The sequence below is a fragment of the Somniosus microcephalus genome, chromosome 3 (genome assembly GCF_052327205.1).
Source record: "Somniosus microcephalus isolate GS21.2 chromosome 3, FLI_Smic_1.0, whole genome shotgun sequence".
Lineage (NCBI taxonomy): Eukaryota > Metazoa > Chordata > Chondrichthyes > Squaliformes > Somniosidae > Somniosus > Somniosus microcephalus.
Window position 1 is genome coordinate 26,407,150 of NC_140989.1, and position 20,636 is coordinate 26,427,785.

General features: G+C 44.8%; 1 protein-coding gene across 5 annotated transcripts in view; it reads left to right on the plus strand.

The window, feature by feature from the left end:
- Positions 1-20,227, plus strand: part of LOC147120922 (endoplasmic reticulum membrane-associated RNA degradation protein-like) — a 36,098-nt gene extending 15,871 nt beyond the window's left edge. For 3 of the 5 annotated variants that reach the window (XM_085979569.1, XM_085979577.1, XM_085979603.1), the window contains 10 exons: positions 944-1,046; positions 2,891-2,920; positions 4,635-4,703; positions 8,877-9,047; positions 9,144-9,227; positions 12,584-12,663; positions 13,991-14,125; positions 14,773-14,991; positions 16,939-17,052; positions 18,725-20,227. In XM_085979569.1, coding sequence (XP_085835695.1) covers positions 944-1,046; positions 2,891-2,920; positions 4,635-4,703; positions 8,877-9,047; positions 9,144-9,227; positions 12,584-12,663; positions 13,991-14,125; positions 14,773-14,991; positions 16,939-17,052; positions 18,725-18,887 — 1,168 coding nt within the window. In that variant the 3' untranslated portion in view covers positions 18,888-20,227. The remainder of the gene's footprint in view (positions 1-943; positions 1,047-2,890; positions 2,921-4,634; positions 4,704-8,876; positions 9,048-9,143; positions 9,228-12,583; positions 12,664-13,990; positions 14,126-14,772; positions 14,992-16,938; positions 17,053-18,724) is intronic. The other 2 variants (XM_085979585.1, XM_085979593.1) reach the window with 2 other exon arrangements.
- The last annotated feature ends 409 nt before the right edge of the window (positions 20,228-20,636 follow it).

Here is a 20,636-nt window from a genome sequence, read left to right on the forward strand (position 1 = left end):
TCCCATGGCACTATTTCGAAGAAGAGCAGGGGAGTTTTCCCTGGTGTCCTGGCCAATATTTATCCTAAAAAAATGTTCTGGTCATTAGCGCTTGCTGTTTGTGTACAATTTGGCAGCTGTGTTTCCTGAATTACAACAGTGACCACACTTCAAAAAGTACTTCAATGGCTGTAAAGTGTCTTGGGACGTCCTGAGGACTTGTTTTCTTCATTAATACATTCACAGTGATAAACAGGAGTCAGAAGTTGTATTTGCTTGGCTCCCATTTACTGCGATAAATAAGACATTGATAGGGTTACTGATTTTAGGTTAAAACCAAAAAAGCCAAATGAAGCACTGTGGGATCGAAACATGTGAAGTGTCTAATTCAGTAACACCAATTTTTAAAAACAACCTGCACATGGGAAGTGTGAATCGGTAAAAGAACAGGCAGAAGTTCTTTGGCTGAAGATAGATGTGTACTCTGTATTTCCAGCAAGGGCTGAGTTTTACTCCGTTAACTAATATTAGCAATAAACACGCAGGTTTCTCCACTTTGTACCTGCGCTGACTTAGTCACTAACGTCGGGGGGGGCGGGTGGGGGGAGCGGAATTTACCGCAAAGAGCTCTTTGTTGGCCCAGCAGTGGGATTTTAAGTTTAAACTAATTCCTCCCTGCCGCATCACAACAGTGAACTCCTGAACAAGAGGTTCATCCTCTCCTTTTCTGAGTTTTAAACAATTTTCAATCCCGATAGTAACTTTTTTTAAGATAGGAATCTAGATTTCGCTAAAGCAAAAATGACCTCAATATAAGCAATAGAACTTGTCACATCCAGCAACCCTCGGTATTAATCATCCGATCTCACTAACCCTGCTCGTGCTCGAGCCTCGTCTTACTGCCATGATGTTACGCTACTGAAACTTTCTTTAATGCGCGGTGATGTGAATCTTGTTTCCACAGGTATGCGGACTGTGTAATACTTCTACTGCCTCAGCTGGAGATGGGACTCCGAAAATTTTTTACAACGGTTAATAACTGTCCCAATAGGCTGCTGACTGCAGAGGTAAATGCATTCACACCCGTGACACTAAAGGGCAAATCTGCTCGCCCACAGACCAGCGTTCCCCATAAGCTGCGCTTTGTTCTGCACGGCCTGTTCCTTTTAATGCACGGTCCCTTTAAATTTAACGCATGCTAAACCGCGCGGGTACAAAGTGGGGAAACCTGCGGATTTATTGCTAATATTAGTCAACAGAGTAAAACTCAGCCCTCGCTGGAAATACAGTATATAAATTCAGCCAAAGAACTTCTGCCTATTCCTTCACCCATTCCCACTGTCCTTGTGCATGCATTTACAATGTAAAAGCCGGTAAAAGCGGCCTGCGTGGGACCTTTGAGATGTGCACATTTGGGGGAGCATTGCGTCAGACTGACCTCACCGGTTTGTCTACACGACGAGAGTGAGAGCACGTCGAGACTAATCCAGTGGTTGCAGCGTGCTTTGGGATGCCCTGAGGATGCGATCAGGTGCTTTATACATGCACAATCTTTATTCAATATGGCACAGGGACCCCTGGACCCCACCCACCTTGTAAATTACCCATCACTCGGTGAGGGGGCACAAAAGGGTAATGAAATCGTCGTGAGGGCTACACTATACCAACTTCACATTATTTCCACTGTGTCAAATCTGCAAAATGCAGAAGTCCACTGATGAAAGAGCAGAGTGCTGGTGATGGGACATGCGCTTCCTGCTCCCCGTGTCCTCAAGATTCACTGTCTCCCAACTTTACTCCATCCCTCCCACGACCTCAAAACTGTGAAACTCCTTACCTCCCTCAATCCTCCCTTACTCCTGCAATCTTCAGACTTCAGCATCCCAAACTTGACCACCTAACCAATGACTCCTGATTCACCTTATTTCTTACTTTGTTTTTTTAGCCTGTAAAATCTTGGTGATTTCCTGCACTGTGGGCCTTGAACTCCAGTTAATTCCTCAAACTGCGTGTGGTGCAATAATACAAACCTATGGCTCAGCTGGAAAATGCCGGGGGTTAAATTGAACACGGGCGGTGCCGCAAAATGGGCGGTATCGGATCGGTCACCCGTTATACGCCCGCCGCCAAATGTTCCCTGTAAGCTGCACTCTGTTCTGCACGGCCTGTTTCTTTTAATGCGTGGTCTCTTTAAATTGCTGCACATGGGCGGTATTTATGTAAAAGCTGGTGAGCGAATTCGTGGGACCTTTCAGGTTACTGCGTGGCCACGTGCGAGCGCACCTTAGCGGGAACATTGGCCATTGACTTCCATAGACCTGGATATCGGGCGTGTCCTTTAACAGGCAGCAAAAGTGGTTCTGCCTGTTTTTGCACCCCCGCCACTGTGCAGTTTCATCCCCATCTGTTTCTCCGTGTGAGTAACCAAATTGAAGCCTAAATCAGTTACAGCTTGAATGTTGCCATCTGAAATCAACTGTGCAGACGGCAGTGTTTAGTCCCAGTCTTGTGCCTCTTTTTTTTTTCTTTCGTGGTGGAGGAGGGTGGGTTCTTCAATCTGCAGCCAAATCCATGTGGTCACGGGGGAGGAAGGAGGTCAGTGAAAATCGGGGAGCGCGTAAACCCAAGCCGTTTTCATGCTCCTCTTTCGGAGGCACTTAACACTACGGCCAGCCATCAGCTGGCTAATGGTTCTCCTATGGGGGCATCTAAAGCAGGGAGGTGGGTGAAAGAAAGAGAATTCAAAATATGAATGCACATTTAGTCAGTTTCTCAGTACACACCTGGTAAGTTTGTGTGCAGAGAATCTGCTGTTTTAATTGGTGTATTTTGGGGATATTCTCAAGCGTATGCAAGCAGAAAATTCACATGTTTTAACTATTTCATAATTTCTGTTTGTTTTTTGTTACAGTCCACAACACTCTACACCACGTTTGATGAGGTAAGTTTGACTTTTGTGACTATTAGAAAATGTAGCTTTAACTGCTGCCCACTGTTCCTAATCATACGTTAACCATTTATATAGTTCTTTATGATGGCATGAATAAAACAGCAAGGAAGAGAGAGTCATTGAGTTAGAACCATAGACTCATACAGCACAGAAGGAGGCCATTCGGCCCATCGTGCCTGTGCCGGCTCTCTGAAAGAGCTATTCAATTAGTCCTACTCTCTTTCCCCATAGCTCTGCAAACTTTTCCTTTAAGTATATATCCAATTCCCTTTTGAAAGCTACTATTGAATCTGCTTCTACCACCCTTTCAGACAGTGCATTCCTGATCATAACATGCTGTGTTTAAAAAAAAAAAACTCTCCATCTTCCCGCAAACCCCCCCCCACTTTTTTGCCAGATACCTTAAATCTGTGTCCTCTGGTTACCAACCCCCCTGCCACCGGAAATAGTTTTTCCCTATTTCTAAGAGCTCTGTTCAGGTTGGACGCAATAGTAGCACAATAGTTCCTAAATGCCGCCAGTGATTTTACTGCTGGATTAACAAAGATGGGTACCGGCAACACTAGTAAAGCTCCCGTTAACCAACGCTGCCGGTAACTGCACATATCGCAGAGACCGTTCTGTAAAAGGCTGGGGAGATCTCCCCGGTGTCCTGGCCAACATTTATCCATCAACCAACAGCCTAAAATGGATGATCTGGTCATTTATTTCATTGCTGTTTGTGGGAGCTTGCTGTGCGCAAATTGGCTGTCGTGTTTCCTCCATTACAACAGTGACCACACTTCCCAAGTACTTCATTGGCTGTAAAGCGCTTTGGGACGTCCTGAGGTCATGAAAGGCGCCATATAAATGCAAGTCCTTTTTCTTGCTTTACCTTTTAAAGTATTTGTAATTCTCTGGATTTCTTACCTCCTGAAGTTTAAAAAAAAAAAACTATTTTGTGAGTTCCTCTTGTCCATCATTTTATTTAAAGTTCTGCTTGCTGTGCTACTGATTGCCTTTAATGCACAATTCATTTTGCTTAATTCAGCTGCACTTTTTTGAGAAGGAAGGAGACACACAATTTAAAAAAAAATGCTGAATAGAATTATAGCAGTTTTGTGTTAGATTTGAAGGACTGCATCTGTACGAGTGAGCACTATGAACTACAGGAAACTCTCGATTTACCGGCACCAAAATAACTGGAAATCTCTGTTAACCGGCAAAATTCAGGAGTAGGTTCAGGTAAGTTTTACTTCATATTAGTGGCCGTTCCCGGCTGTGTAACCGGGGTTCCTGCACTTGTTGCTAAGCAACAGGGACACTTGGTCTGTGGCCGGAGTTCCTGCACCTGTTGCTAAGCAACAGGGAAGCCTGGATCTGTTGCTGTGTACGGAGCTCTCGTACCTTTTAACTATACCTCTCTGTAATCCGGACTTTTTGATCAACCGGCACCACGCCGGTCCCGTCGGTGCCGGATACCAAAGAGTTTCCTGTAATATGTTTGCAAAGTCAGTTAAAGCCTGCACATGTACAGGGAGCTGCATTATTATTTTTTTCCTAGTGTTATTGGTGACTGCCTATGAATATGGTAATTGTGCGTGTACACAAATTATCACGAGCCATCTGGTTTCTCTTGAAGGCAGCAGAAAATATCACGACATTTGCTACTTGTATCCCTTGTTATGAAACCGCATGAGATACAGCAGATTGCTTTTCCCTACAGATGCTGGCAAAATACTTAGACAATGATGATATAAACCAGCTTCCTCCAGCCCTGGGAGATCCTATAATGGTATGTTCTTTTCAAGTGTGGTTTCCCGCGACTGTGACATGTACAGTAAGATATCCAAATCAGGTTATCCACCACAGCTTGCACTTATTTGAAAGAGGGAATAAACAACAACTTATTTATATAATAGCAAAATACTGCGGATGCTGGAAATCTGAAGTAACAGCAGAAAATGCTGGAAATACTCAGCGGGCCAGGCAGCATCCGTGGAGAGAGAAACAGAGTTAACGTTTCAGAACTGGAAAAAGTTGGAGATGTAACAGATATTAAGCAGGTGCAGAGACGGGGGGGGGGGGGGGGGGGCGATTAGGAGGGGAGGAAGGAATTGAAAGAACATCCTGTACTTTTGTAAGAGGCAGGAAAGATAAAATGTTGCAAATGGGAATGGCAAAAATCATACTGCATGAAAAATGGGGGCAGGGATAATTATCTGAAATTGTTGAACTCAATGTCAAGTCCGGAAGGCTGTAAAGTGCCCAATCGAAAGATGAGGTGCTGTTCCTCGAGCTTACGTTGAGCTTCATTGGAACAATGTAATAGGCCGAGGACAGAGAGATCAGAGCGGGAGTGAAGCGGAGAATTAAAGTGACAGGCGACCGGAAGCTCAGGGTCACCCTTACGGACTGAACGGAGGTGTTCCGCAAAGCGGTCGCCCAATCTGCATTTGGTCTCCCCAATGTAGAGACCACATCGTGAGCAGCAAATACAGTATATTAAATTGCAAGAAGTGCAAGTAAATCGCTGTTTCACCTGGAAGGGGTGTTTGGGGCCCTGGACAGTGGGAAGGGGGGAGGTAAAAGGGCAGGTGTTGCATCTCCTGCGCTTGCACGGGAAGGTGCCAGGCGAAGGAAGGGCTGTTAGGGGTGATTGAGGAGTGGACCAGGGTGTCGCGGAGGGAGCGGTCCCTTATTTACTTGCACTTCTTGTAATTTAATATGCAATTAGGGTGACCGTGAGCTTCCGGTCACCTGTCACTTTAATTCTCCGCTTCACTCCCGCTCTGATTTCTCTGTCCTTGGCCTATTACATTGTTCCAACGAAGCTCAACGTAAGCTCGAGGAACAGCATCTCATCTTTCGATTAGGCACTTTACAGCCTTCTGGCCTCAACATTGAGTTCAACAATTTCAGGTAATAATCCCTGCCCCCATTTTACATGCTGTATGATTTTTGCCACTCCCATTTGCAACATTTTATCTTTCCTGCCTCTTACAAAAGTACAGGATGTTCTTTCAATTCCTTCCTCCCCTCCTAACCCCCCCCCCCCCCCACCCCGCGTCTCTGTACCTGCTTAATATCTGTTACATCTCCAGCTTTTTCCAGTTCTGATGAAGGGTCCCAGACCTGAAACGTTAACTCTGTTTCTCTCTCCACAGATGCTGCCTGGCCTGCTGAGTATTTCCAGCATTTTCTGTTGTTATTTCAGATTTCCAGCATCCGCAGTATTTTGCTATCGTATTGTTGAACTCAATGTTGAGTCCTGCAGGCTGTAAAGTGCCTAATCGACTTATTTATATAGTGCCTTTAACGTAGTAAAACTTTTCAAAGCGCTTCACGGGATCGTTATCAAAAACAAGATTTGACACTGAGCCATATGTGGAGATGTTAAGGCAGATGACCAAATGCTTGGTCACAGAGGTAAGTTTTAAGGAGTGTCTTAAAGGAGGTAAGAGAGGTAGAGAGGCGGAGAAATTGTTACATGTAGGGATGGAATTTCCTGTGCAATTTGTGTCCAGAGAGGTGTGTAATCAGGGTGTAAAGCAAATACTCCGCGCAAAGAAAAAGGAATACTTGGGCGCAAGTGTGTTATGTACGTAATTACACTATGCCCAAGTTTCCTCGCTCTTCCGTCCGTCTATCAGTCTCGGCGCCCGAACACACCTCATCTTATTATAATGGCTCCGCCCCCAGGATAAAGAATTCTTGCATGTGAATTTCCTTCAATTACGATGGTTCAAAATGAGTAAAATTAAACCCAGAATTTTAGGCGAAGCAGGAAACAATCATTTTTCTGGTGTTTTATTGTGATTTTTTTTTTTCTTCCTCACTGAGACCTGCATTGTATTTTCTGTTCCTTTGATTTTTTTTATGGCATCAATAAAAGTCACATTAAAAATTAAAAAGCATCCACGGTTGTATGTTCTTAAACATGCCGTGACTAATGTGCATGAATGATAGTTAAATGGCTGGAAACTTTAATCTTTATGCTTAAAGATCCAGCCTCTTGCGCATCCCCAATTTTAATCGCTCCACCACTGGCGGCCGTGCCTTCAGCTGCCAAGGCCCTAAGCTCTGGAATTCCCTCCCTATACCTCTCTGCCTCTCTACCTTTCTCTCCTAAGAACATAAGAAATAGGAGCAGGAGTAGGCCATTCGGCCCTTCGAGCCTGCTCCGCCATTCAATGAGATCATGGCTGATCTTCTGCCTCAACTCCATTCACCGGCCCTATCGCCATATCCCTTGATGCCCTTACTAGTCAGAAATCTATCGACTTCTGTTTTGAATATACCCAATGACTGAGCCTCCACAGCCCTCTGGGGCAGAGAATTCCAAAGATTCACCACCCTCTGTGTGAAGAAATTTCTTCTCACCTCAGTCCTGAATGGCCTACCCTTTATCCTGAGGCTGTGGCCCCTGGTTCTAGACTCCCCAGCCAAGGGAAACATTCTCTCAGCATCCACCCTATCAAGCCCTGTAATAATTTTGTATGCTTCAATGAGATCCCCTCTCATTCTTCTGAATTCAAGAGAATACAGGCCTAGTTTACTCAATCTCTTCTCATACGACAGTCCCGCCATCCCAGGAATCAATCTCGTGAACCTTCGTTGCACTCCCTCTATGGCAAATATATCCTTCCTTAGGTAAGGAGATCAAAATTGTATACAATACTCCAGGTGTGGTCTCACAAAGGCCCTATATAATTGGAGTAAGACCTCTTTACTCCTGTACTCAAATCCTCTTGTAATGAAGGCCAGCATACCATTTGCCTTCCTAATGGTTTGCTGCACCTGCACATTCACTTTCAGTGACTCATGTACAAGGACACCCAGGTCCCTTTGAGCATCTGCATTCCCCAATCTTTCACCATTTAAGAAATACTCTGCCTTTCTGTTTTTTCTACCAAAGTGGATAACTTCATATTTATCCACATTATATTCCATCTGCCATGTTCTCGCCTACTCGTTGAGCCTGTCGAGATCCCCTTGAAGCCTCTTCACATCCTCTTCACAACTGACACTGCCACCTAGCTTTGTATCATCAGCAAATTTGGAAATGTTACATTTAGTCCCCTCATCCAAATCATTGATATAGATTGTGAATAGCTGGGGCCCAAGCACCGATCCTTGCGGTACCCCACTAGTCACAGCCTGCCATTCTGAAAAAGACCCATTTATCCCTACTCTTTGTTTTCTGTCTGTTAACCAATTCTCAATCCATGCTAGTATATTACCCCCAGTTCCATGTGCCCTAATTTTGTTCACCAACCTCTTGTGTGGGACCTTATCGAAGGCCTTCTGAAAATCCAAATACACCACATCTACCGGTTCCCCTTTGTCTACTCCACTAGTTACATCCTCAAAGAACTCCAGTAGGTTTGTCAAACAGGATTTCCCTTTCATAAATCCATGTTGACTCTGCCCAATCATACTATTAGTTTCTAAGTGCCCAGTTATTGCATCCTTTATATTAGATTCCAGCATTTTCCCAACTACTGATGTGAGACTAACAGGTCTGTAGTTCCCTGTTTTCTCTCTCCCTCCCTCATTTAAGATGCTTCTTAAAACCTACCTCAATGACCTCATCTGCTCTGATATTTCCTTATGTGGCTCGGTGTCAAATTTTATTTGATAATGCTCCTGTGAAGTGCCTTGGGATGTTTTACTCCATTGAAGGCGCTATATCAATGCAAGTTGTTGTTGAACTGGAGGTTTTATAAGAAAAGGCCAATAGCATTAACAGGGGCTTCTAATTGACCCTTGGATCTGGGAACACTAGGAAGAGGGGCACCTGGAATCAAGTACTACTGGGGTGATATCTCTGGGCCTAGCAGTATTTTGGGAAGGAACGGGATCCCAGGATCTGGGAACACTGGAGAGGGGCGTTATGGGATCACTAGGGTAGTTTCAGAATAACTGGTTTGATAAATTCACATCTCTTGTCGGGTCTGTTCTGCAGGAGATTCTCTGGGACCTTTTAAACCATCAGGAGGGTCCTCGGATCCGAGACCACCTAAGTCACGGCGAACTAGATTTGAAGGTGTTTCCTAAAGAGATGGCCAATCACGTGGTAGCACTGGCTGTCGTTTTACTGCATCGCTGCTGTAGGGAGGGAAATGGAGTTGCTATGGTAACCAGATCATTCTTGCATTCACCGTTTACGTACAGTTGTTTTTGTCATGTGTACATCTTAATGTCATCTGATGCATACTGTCTATGAATCTAGGAAAACGAGTGCCTGAGAACGATCATCGGTTCTACACATTCATATTGCTCTCGGTTCCATCCAATCGGAAGACTTAAACAGCAGGTACCCAGTTCTTCCCTGCCTGCCGCCTTTAATTGCTCTGGAGGTTTGCATTTCTGCTCCTATTTTTAATGTAAAAGTCCTGTAAAGGTTGTCTGTCACTTGCAGAACAGAATAATGGCACACTGACCTAACGGCACAAAGCATCAGGCGCAACTCGGTATACAATCTGGGTTTTGTTTTATTGAAGTTCGCACGGCGACTGAATTCATGCAAAGGTTTGCAAAGATTCTATACTCGGTCTGCTCACCCAGCCAAAGCTGGTGGCGGATAACATTTACAGGAGGAACAGGGAGGCAGTATTATTCAAAGGAGGAATATGAAAGGTGGGGAAATGGTTTGGAGTAAAAGGAAAAATGCATTCAGCTGGATTAGCAGGAGAAAGTATCAAGAATTGTAAGCCCGATATTTGGCGGAGAACAGTGAGGTAAAGGCCGGCTGTTTCTGGTTGTAGCAGTTCAAATTCCTTTACAGTAATGTGGAGTCAGCACTTGCACGCAAGACTTGTTAAATGCATCCTTCCACCCCTTCCCCCACCCAATTCAAATTCCAGCACAGTACTAGGGGAGTGCTGCACTGTCGGAGGTGCCGTCTTTTGCACAAAACGTTAAACCGAGGCCCTGTCTGCCCCCTCGGGTGGATTTAAATTTTCCCACGGTACTACTCTGAAGAGCAGGGGGAGTTCTCCCCGGTGTCCCGGCCTTATTTATCCAGCAGCCAACATCATTAAAAAAAACTTAGATTATCTGGTCAGTATCACATTGCTGCTTGTGGGAGCTTGCCGTGCGCAAATTGGCTGTTGTGTTTCCTAGATTACAGCAGTGACTACACTTCAAAGGTACTTCATTGGCTGTAAAGCTTTTTGGGATGTCCCAAGGTCGTGAAAGGCACTATAAAAATATACGGCCTTTTCTTTATTTCTGAAAAGTTGGACTTGTTTTCTTAATTAATACCATTCACAGTGATAAACAGGAGTCAAAAGTTGCATTTGCTTGGCTCCCACTTGCTGCTATAAATAAGGCATTGAGTTTCTAATTCTAGGTTCGAACCATAAAAATCCAGATAATGCACAGGGATAGAAGCATGTGAAGTGTCTAATTCAGTGTTTAATTGGCTGCCGCGTTTCCTATATTACAACAGTGCCTGCACTTCTAAAGTACTTCATTGGCTGTAAAGCACTTTGGGATGTCCTCAAGTTGTGAAAGGCGCTATAGAAATACAGGAAACTCTTTGGTATCCGGCACCTACGGGACCGGGATGGTGCCGGTTGATTAAAAATTCTGGAAAACATAGAAGATAGGAGCAGGAGTAGGCCATTCGGCCCCTCGAGCCTGCTCCGCCATTCAATGAGATCATGGCTGATCATCCACATTCAGTACCCTGTCCCTGCTTTCTTCCCATATCCCTTGATCCCTTTAGCCTTAAGAAATATATCTAACTCCTTGAATATATTTAATGAATTGACCTCAACTGCCTTCTGTGGTAGAGAATTCCACAGGTTCACCACTCTCTGGGTGAAGAAATTCCTCCTCATCTCTGTCCTAAATGACTTACCCCTTATCTTTAGACTGTGACACCTGGTTCTGGACTCCCCCACCATCGGGAACACCCTTCCTGCATCTAGTCTGTCTAGTCCTGTTAGAATTTTATAAGTTTCAATGAGATCCCCTCTCATTCTTCTAAACTCCAGCGAGTATAAGCCCAATCGACACAATCTCTCCTCATACGTCATTCCTGCTTCCCAGGCATCAGCCTGGTGAATCTTCGCTGCACTCCCTCCATGGCAAGAACATCCTTCCTCAGATAAGGCGACCAAAACTGCACACAATACTCAAGGTGTGGTCTCACCAAGGCCCTGTACAACTGCAGCAAGACATCCTTGTTCCTGTACTCGAATCCTCTCGCTATGAAGGCCAACATACCATTTGCCTTCTTTAACCGCCTGCTGCACCTGCATGCTTACCTTCAGCGACTGGTGCACAAGGACACCCAGGTCTCGTTGCACTTCCCCTTCTCCCAATCTATTGCCGTTCAGATAATAATCTGCCTTCCTGTTTTTGCTACCAAAGTGGATAACCTCGCATTTATCCACATTATACTGCATCTGCCCAATCACCCAACCTGTCCAAATCATACTGGAGTTTCTCGGCATCCTCCTCACAGCACACACGCCCACCCAGCTTTGTGTCATCTGCAAACTTGGAGATATTACATCTAGTTCCCTCGTCTAGATCATTAATATATATTGTGAATAGCTGGGGTGCTAGGACCGATCCCTGCGGTACCCCACTAGTCACTGCCTGCCACTCGGAAAAAGACCCGATTATTCCAACTCTTTGCTTCCTGTCTGCCAACCAGTTCTCTATCCAAGTCAGTACCTTGCCCCCAATCCCATGTGCCTTAACTTTACACGCTAATCTCTTATGCGGGACCTTATCGAAAGCCTTCTGAAAGTCCAAATACACCACATGCACTGGTTCTCCCTTATCTATTCTACCAGTTACATCCGCAAAAAATTCCAGTAGATTAGTCAAGCACGATTTACCTTTTGTAAATCCATGTTGACTTTGTCCGATCCTGTCACTGTTTTCCAAGTGCTCTGCTATTACATCTTTTATAATGGACTCTAGCATTTTCACCACTACCGATGTCAGGCTTACCGGTCTGTAATTCCCCGTTTTCTCTCTGCCACCTTTTTTGAATAGCGGGGTTACATTAGCTACCCTCCAATCCATGGGAACTGTTCCAGAGTCTATAGAATTTTGGAAGATGATAACGGAGAGGTATACCTACCAAGGTACGAGAACCCCATTACACAGCACACCGGTTACAAGGCCACAGATCCAGGCGTCCCTGTTACACGGCCACAGGTGCATGAACCCCGGTTACACGGCCACTAATATACTGTAAAACTTACCTGAAGCTACTCCTGAATTTTGCCGGTTAATAGAAATTTCCGGATATTTAGGTGCCGTTTAAACGAGAGTTTCCTGTACAAGTCTTTTTCTTTATTGGAGGCACTTCTAGATATTTCCTGCACAAAAAAAAATAGTTGGACGACCAATCTTCTTGGCTGTGACCTGCAGTGTTGCATTAATGCTACGTAATAACTGTTTGGTATGGCTCAGCTACAGATGTGCCATTACCAACTGAGCCATCATGGGGGGAGGGGAGCTGTCAATTTGTTAATTTCTGAAGAAGAATTCCTGGTTTGTTTCTTCTGATTCCCGTGTAGAATTATAAAAAGCAGAAACTCCACGCGTTTTGTGCACATCTCATTCTGTGTGATACGAGGTGCTGTTGGCCCGTTATTGAGCGATCGCTACACTATCGATTGATCCAACTGCTTATTCTTATAGCTTCGACGCTGTGTTGGAAGCCTACAGAAATGGGATGAGATACCCAGACCCACACTAGGACAAGCACCGGAAAGACCTGGGTAGGAAGACCGAGCAGAATACCTTTTTAATATCAGCAAAGTTGTTAGAAACTGCTGTTAAAAGCTTGATTTATAGCTACCTCGATAGCCCAGCTGGTAAAAGCAGTAAGTAGCTGGACTGTACAGACCAGGAAAGTCGTAGGTTTGATCCCTGGTCTGCACTGAGTAGCTGATCTTGTATGGGTTGGCAGAATAGGTGCTACAGTTGGCTTCAGTAGCCATTGCTTAGGAGGAACACGTCATCCAAGGTTTTCCTGCCACTCATTGCTGTCCAGTAGCCTCTGCTGGGTAGTGGGTGTTAAGTGAGGTCCTTACTTGGCTATGATTTGAATATTGTTCATGTGATTGAAAAAAAAACCCTAGTATCTAATTGCCACATTGGATGAATGGACAGCCCATGTGGTACTGACCAGGAAGGTCCCAGGGTTGAGTCCTGGTCAGTGCTGGGTTAGCTGATCTCACACGGCACTGGTGTCCTCACGATTGACTTTGGTCTCCTGTCGCTCAGTTGGTAGCAGCCTTACTTCTGAGTCGGAAGGTTGTGGGTTCAAGTCCCACTCCAGAGACTTAAGCACATAATCTAGGCTGACACTCCAGTGCAGTGCTGAGGGAGTGCTGCACTGTCGGAGCTGCCGTCTTTCAGCTGAGACGTTAAACCGAGGCCCCGTCTGCTCTCTCAGGTGGACGTAGGAGATCCCACGGCACTATTTTGAAGAGCTAGAGAGTTATTCCTAGTGTCCTGGCCGATATTTATCCCTGAATCAACATCACTAAAAACAGATTATCTGGTGATTATCACATTGCTGTTTGTGGGAGCTTACTGTGTGCAATTTGGCTGCTGCGTTTCCTACATTACAACAGTGACTGCACTTCAAAAGTACTTAATTGGCTGTAAAGCGCTTTGGGTCATCCTGAGGTCATGAATGGCACTATAGAAATGCAAGTCTTTCTTTTTCCTGGACTAATGTACCCGTTTCTAATCGCCGTGCTGGAACATGCAAGTCTGTGGATGTTGGGTCAGGCTTTGCTGAGACGCCCACTACAGCTGAGTAGTCTGCTAGCAATTGGCTGTCTAAGCTTACACATGAGCAGACAAGGTCTGTTGGTGCTGATGGAACTGTATCCCAGCACAAGTCACTGCGTCCTTCGGAGAGGAGGGGGAAAAAACTGGAGAGAGAGCGAAGCATAGTTATCAGGGGAAGCACATACTTCATGGTATTTCTTTCATGTACAAGTGGATAATGGGGCAAATGTATTGATTATTAAATTAATAATGGGGCAATTGTATTTACGTTTAACACGGTTTCTTTTTGCCACCACTCTACAGGTCTGATCATTCAGGTTCCACAGCACAAGCTGTTGATGGTTGCCTGATGGAGGAACTTGTTTCTAACCTAATAAACCGGCTGCAACCAGTCTACAGCGAAGAGCTGAGTGCCTCTCAGCATTTGTTAACTGAGGCGTAAGTGTCATGTTTCAGGAATTTTTTTGACTTTCACTGTGATTTCTTTTGTTTTCCTCTAGCACATTGATGCCAGTTTGTTAAATGAGCTTGGTGACAACATGAACATTGTGGAGTCCTAGAATTGTAAGCAGCGTGGTCACTGTCTGATGCACAAGGGAAGCTACTAGGAACATTGGAACAGGAGGAGGCCATTCAGCCCCTTGAGGCTGTTCCGCCATTCAGTTAGATCATGGCTGATCTGTATCTTCACTCCATTTACCCGCCTTGCTTCCATATCCTTTTAATACCCTTACCGTACAAAAATCTATTAATTTCAGTTTCGAAATTTTCAATTGGCCTAGCCTCAACAGCTAAACTTCTCATCCTTGTGAACAAATCCCTCCGTGTCCTCACCCCTCCCTATCTCTAACCTTCTCCAGCCCTACTACCCTCCGAAATCGCTGCGCTCCTCCAGTTCAGGCTCCTTGCGTGTCCCCGATTTTTTGTAAATCGCTCCACCCTTGGAGTCTTGGGATGTTTTACTACGTTAAAGACGCTATATAAATGCAAGTTGTTATTGTATCCTTCCCGAGCTCCTTGTGTTGGGTGCAAGAGGTGTCTGCAATGCTGCGGTCCTGATTTGAGGATGCTTCTTGCCATTACAGGCAGCTCCACCTGGTAACCAAACTGCTGGCCGGCCACACGTGCACCTTGTATTGTCCGCGGGCCGCTTTGGAAGCGGTGGCTTTACTTCGGAAGATGGCCTCGCAGTGCCTGACCGTTTTGGAGCAGATCACGAGCGGCGCTGCGTCTCGCCACCAACAGTGGCTGAGCAAATCCCTGCGGTCACGGCAGAGGCAAAACTACCTTCGGATGTTGGGCAGGTGAGGTTTCGCTGCAAGATATTTTGTGTTCCAAAGACACTTGCGCTCACTGTCTGTTGCTCTTGCAATTGTCTAGCTCAAAAATACATGAGTGACTTTTATGAAAATGGAGCCCTCTGAGCTGTTTGTGTATTTATACTACAAGAATAGTCTAGCCCGAATGTCAAGACTTGGCTAAGTGGAATTTCCAATGAGAGTAACATGTCTGTCAGTCTGCCCATGTGTAGGGCAGTGATTTGGTGCAGTTTGACATCCTGTGTCACATCCCCCAAATTTCCACACATAGTGTGTAGCGCGATTTACTGCCCAAGTATCGAACGTTTGCATAGAAAGTTCCGAATGCAGTGAAGATGCTGATTTTCTCAGTAGATTGGAACAATAACTAATCACTTCTCTGACTCAACGTGTACGGTTTCCTCTTCGCCTCCATAAAATGTGATCATAAACTCCACACGAAGGCCACATCTCCACAGGATATGTCAACATCACCGAAAATAAATCAAATTCTATCTACCCCTCTCTCTCTCTCTACCTCTCTTGTGAATGTGAGATATTTTACAGCCATCTACACTATAACATTCTGATACATTGCACGTTTTCATACAAAGTACACGGACAGCTGAGCCTTTCCTCATTCTTTCGCCTGTTTGGTGTCGCAGTTTGCTGATCGCACTTGCTATTGTTAGAAAATAATGCAAGCTCCAGCTCGCCGTGAGCAGCAGTGGTACCAGAGATTTGCATGTGTGTGTGACTCGCACACGTTTGCGTATACAGTCTTTTTTAATTCCATTTTTTTTTGCTCAGAAAATTTCAAAGTACAGGAAACTCTCGATTTACCGGCACCTAAATAACCGGAAATCTCTGTTAACCGGCAAAATTCAGGAGTAGGTTCAGGTAAGTTTTACTTCATATTAGTGGCCGTTCCTGGATCTGTGGCCGTGTAACCGGGGTTCCTGCACCTGTTGCTAAGCAACAGGGACGCCTGGAACTTGTGGCCAGGGTTCTTGCACCTGTTGCTAAGCAACGGGGACGCCTGGATCTTGTGGCCGGGGTTCCTGCACCTGTTGCTAAGCAACAGGGAAGCCTGGATCTGTTGCTGTGTACGGGGCTCTCGTACCTTTTACTATATCTCTCTGTAATCCGGACTTTTTGATAAACCGGCACCACGCCAGCCCCGTCGGTGCCGGATAAAAGAGTTTCCTGTATTCGGTATAGATGTGATTGCACTAGAGAGGGTCCAGAGGAGATTTACCAGGATGTTGCCAGAACAGGAGAATTTTAGCTATGAGGAAAAATTGGATAGGCTGGGGTTGTTTTCCTTGGAACAGAAGAGGTCGAGTGGGGGCTTAATTGAGGTGTATAAAATTATGAGGGGCCTAGATAGAGTGGATAGAAAGGACCTATTTCCCTTAGCAGAGGGGTCAATAACCAGGGGGAATAGATTTAAAGTAATTGGTCGAAGGATTCGAGGGGAGTTGAGGAGAACCTTTTTCACCCAGAGGGTGGTGGGGGTCTGGAACTCACTGCCTGAAAGGGTGGTTGAGGCAGAAACCCTCATCGCATTTAAAAAGTACTTGGATATGCACTTGAAGTGCCGTAACCTACAGGGCTACGGACCAAGAGCTGGAAAGTGGGATTAGGCTGGATAGCTCTTTTTCGGCCGACACAGACACGATGGGCCGAATGGCCTCCTGTTCCGTTATTTTCTATGATTCTAGTACAAACTAAGACGTCAGTGAAACAGCACTGGAGATTTTTTTTGTAGATAAACCAAATTGACAGGAAGTTCTAATTGAGCAGCTTTGAACTGAGAAGAGTAGATTGTATTTCTTTATTGCCTGTGTGACTCCCCACGTATCTTGTTAAATTGTGTTACCTGAGTGTATTGTGCTAATATAGCTGATGGATTTGATCACTGTCAGAATTGGATACCATTTTCTCTTACAGTATTCAGTATTTACACCCCATCTACAGCCTACTTGCTCTACTTATAACAGTGGAACTGCTCAATGCACAGATAATGAGCGAAAAGGCTTCTTCTGAATGTCACTGCTACTTGAAGTAAGTACTCCAGTCTAAATGTTGCTAGTTAGGCCATTACAGGGCACAATGTTTAATTTAAAAAGAAGTTGCTTCTCGTTCCACCTCCTAATGTGTTATTTGTTTTAATGACCATTTAAATGTTTCTCTCAATTCTTGGTTTGTATCACAGTGCCAGCTAACCTGGATATGGCCTGGTAATGATACTGTCATGTCGCAACTTAAGACTTTGGGTACAACTGATTATTAATGGGAAATAGAACAACTGGTTTTAAAATGGACCCATTGCCATATCCGTCTGCTTAATCATTTTTGTGTCTATAATGACTGTAGATTTGCATCCAACTTACCAATTGTCTTGCATTTTCTTTTCCATTTGTTCTCTGGCTGCGGGCATCACTGGCAAGGCCACATTTACTGCCCATTTGGAATTGTCCACCTCAGAGAGCTGTGGATGCTCAGTCGTTGAGTATATTCAAGCCTGAGATCAATAGATTTTTGGATACTAAAGGAATCAAGGGTAGCAGTGCGGGAAAGTTGAGGTAGAAGATCAGCCATGATCTTATTGAATGGCGGAGCAGACTCGAGAGGCCGGATGGCCGACTCCTGCTCCTATTTCTTCTGTTCTTGTGTATCCCTAGTAGCCCTGAGATGGTGGCGATGGGTCTTCCCTTTGAACTTTGAGACGGTGTTCCAACGAATTCCAGGATATAGCACAAAAGGAGGCCATTCGGCCCATCGTGCCTGTGCCGGCTCTTTGAAAGAGTCGTCCAATTAGTCCCACTCCCCAGCTCTTTCCCCATGGGCCTGCAAATGTTTGCTTTTCAAGTACAACCCAGTGACTATGAAGGAATGGCGTTGTATATCCAAGTTAAGATGGTGTGTCATTTGGAGGAAAATTTGGGAGGTGTTGGTGTTCTTGAAACACTGATACTAGGGGGAAAACTGTCAACTCTCTCTTAGCTGGCATGACAGTTCCTTGCTCCACACCAATCCAATAAACGCGGGGGGTGGGGGGGGGACTAATTTGCACCTGTTAGTTTTAACAATATTAAAATGTTCATTGAATTCACTCTCCACGGTGGCTGCATTGCAGCCGGGATGAAGAGACTTTCCCAGCAGGAGAATTTGTTCATTTTTTTTAGGAAAGACACCTGCAGGAAACTGCTCTTCAGGCTCGTAAACCAGAACACGACTCTCTTCCACTGACCTGTAATTGTAGGAGAACCACTATTGGCGGCTGTATTTTCAGCTGCCGAGGCCCTAGACTTTGGAATTCCCTCCCTAAACCTCCCTCTCTCTTCCTTTAAGACACTCCTTAAAACCAAGCTTTTGATCACCTCTCCTAATATCTGTGGCTCGGTGTCAAATTTTGTTTGATAACGCTCCTGTGAAACGCCTTGGGATGTTTTACCTCATTAAAGGTGCTATATAAATACAAGTTGTTGTATAAAACCCATTTGCCTTATGACTTTTTCTGCTTGTGCTCCACCTTTTAAAGATCTGTGTATCCGCTCCCTGAGATATCTGTTTCTCCATTCTGGTAAGACCCTAAACATTTAGATCATGCGTGTTCTGGAAAGCACAAGTCAAAGTGCTGCTAATACCGAGCGGATTTAATACATGCCTTAAGACTTCAACGTACTGTACATTGTCAATTTAAAAAAAGTAAATTGTACATTTTCACTTGCAGGTTTCTGAAGTCGTTGTTGAAATACACAGAAAACATGGTGACGTACACTAGCCCGGACACAAATAAATGGGACGAAAGCTGGGACCTCACAGAAAAAATGTTACTGAAAGTTAAAAACTTTTACAGCAAATGGTCTAATGTAATAACAGACTGTGCAACGTGAATGCAGTGGGAATATTTGGTCTTAATCTAGAATGAATATATAGATATAGCGATATATAAAGATAAATAAATATATATACTTTTTACATTTTTTCCCCTCGCTCTCCTGATGGGATGGACTCTTGCTAGTAACAGTTCTATGGGTACAGGCATACTCCACGCATGTGTGAACCTAGAGCGATTATGGGATGGAGGGCAGCACATTCCTGCTCAATCCTGTCCACATTGGACAGTGATTAGGAACAGGAACCCTGGACAGTGTTCCCCTCCCTAACCCAGTGGCCCTGTTGCCAGTGGGAATGACACAGCTGCTGTCAAGAACAGCTAATCCAGCAAGGGTCAGAGGTCGGATCTAGAACCGTCTGGTCTTTGTGTCTTTAGTGCGACACAGGTGGTCCCTTCACCCAACAGACCATCCAAGGGGCCGCTACACTCACATTCTCAGTTTTATTTCTCCGCATAGTTTTCTTTCCCTCCCCCTCTCCTCCTGAAGGTGTTGCATCCTTGCTGGGTACAGTTCCACCAATGACCCTGGCATTCGGGTACCTTATAGTGAACACTAGTGGCCTATTATACCTCGGGGGTCATCACACCACACAAACACACCTTCCCGCTGGAGTCGACCAGCATCAGGTGCCCGGGACATTGAGGCCCATTAAAGTGTCTGTCTAATAACCTGATCACTCTGCATTGGGTGGGGATCAAACCTGGGACCCCCTGATCGACATGGCTCAGATACTTACTGGGTAAACTCACTGAGGTCTCCGAGCCTTATTACTTGCACCCTAAAGGCACAAAAATGCAAATAACATATTGGAACAATAATATATGTAGGTGACAAGTAACCTAATACAAGTTGAATTTAAAAGTATTTGTAAATCAATTAGTTAATACCTATTATTCTGTGTCTGGGACATTTAACGCTACATTGGTTGCTGGTCAGCGCTGATAAGGAAATGTCATTGTCCCATTTTGGTGACTTGGTAACTTGGAGTAGCTCTTCTAGATATTGTGATTCCCTTGCTATGGAAAATTACAATTTTCATTACATTGTATGTGTTCAGAGACCAGAAAGTATTACATAGATATATACAGCACAGAAACAGGCCATTTGGCCCAATCAGTCCGTGCCGACATTTATGCTCCACACGAGCCTCCCATCCTTCCTCATCTAACTCTTTATCAGCAGAACCCTCTATTCCCTTCTCCCTCATATGCTTATCTAGCCTCTCCTTAAATGCATCTATACTATTCGCCTCAACTAATAGGTACAAGGTTCAAGAAGTATAAAATGGTCTCTTGTTTCTTTGACTACCTTCATTAAAATTTTATTTAAATGGCTCAGATTTGGACGATTTGGACAGGTTGGGTGATTAGGCAGAAACATGGCAAATGCACTATAATGTGGATAAATGTGAGGTTATGCACTTTGGTGGCAAAAACAGGAAGGCAGATTATTATTTGAATGGCAATAGATTGGGAGAAGGGGAAGTGCAAAGAGACCTGGGTGTTCTTGTGCACCAGTCGCTGAAGGTAAGCATGCAGGTGCAGCAGGCGGTTAAGAAGGCAAATGGTATGTTGGCCTTCGTAACAAGAGGGTTCGAGTACAGGAACAAGGATGTCTTGCTACAGTTGTACAGGGCCTTGGTGAGACCGCACCTTGAGTATTGTGTGCAGTTTTGGTCACCTTACCTGAGGAAGGACGTTCTTGCCGTGGAGGGAGTGCAGCGAAGATTCACCAGACTTGTTA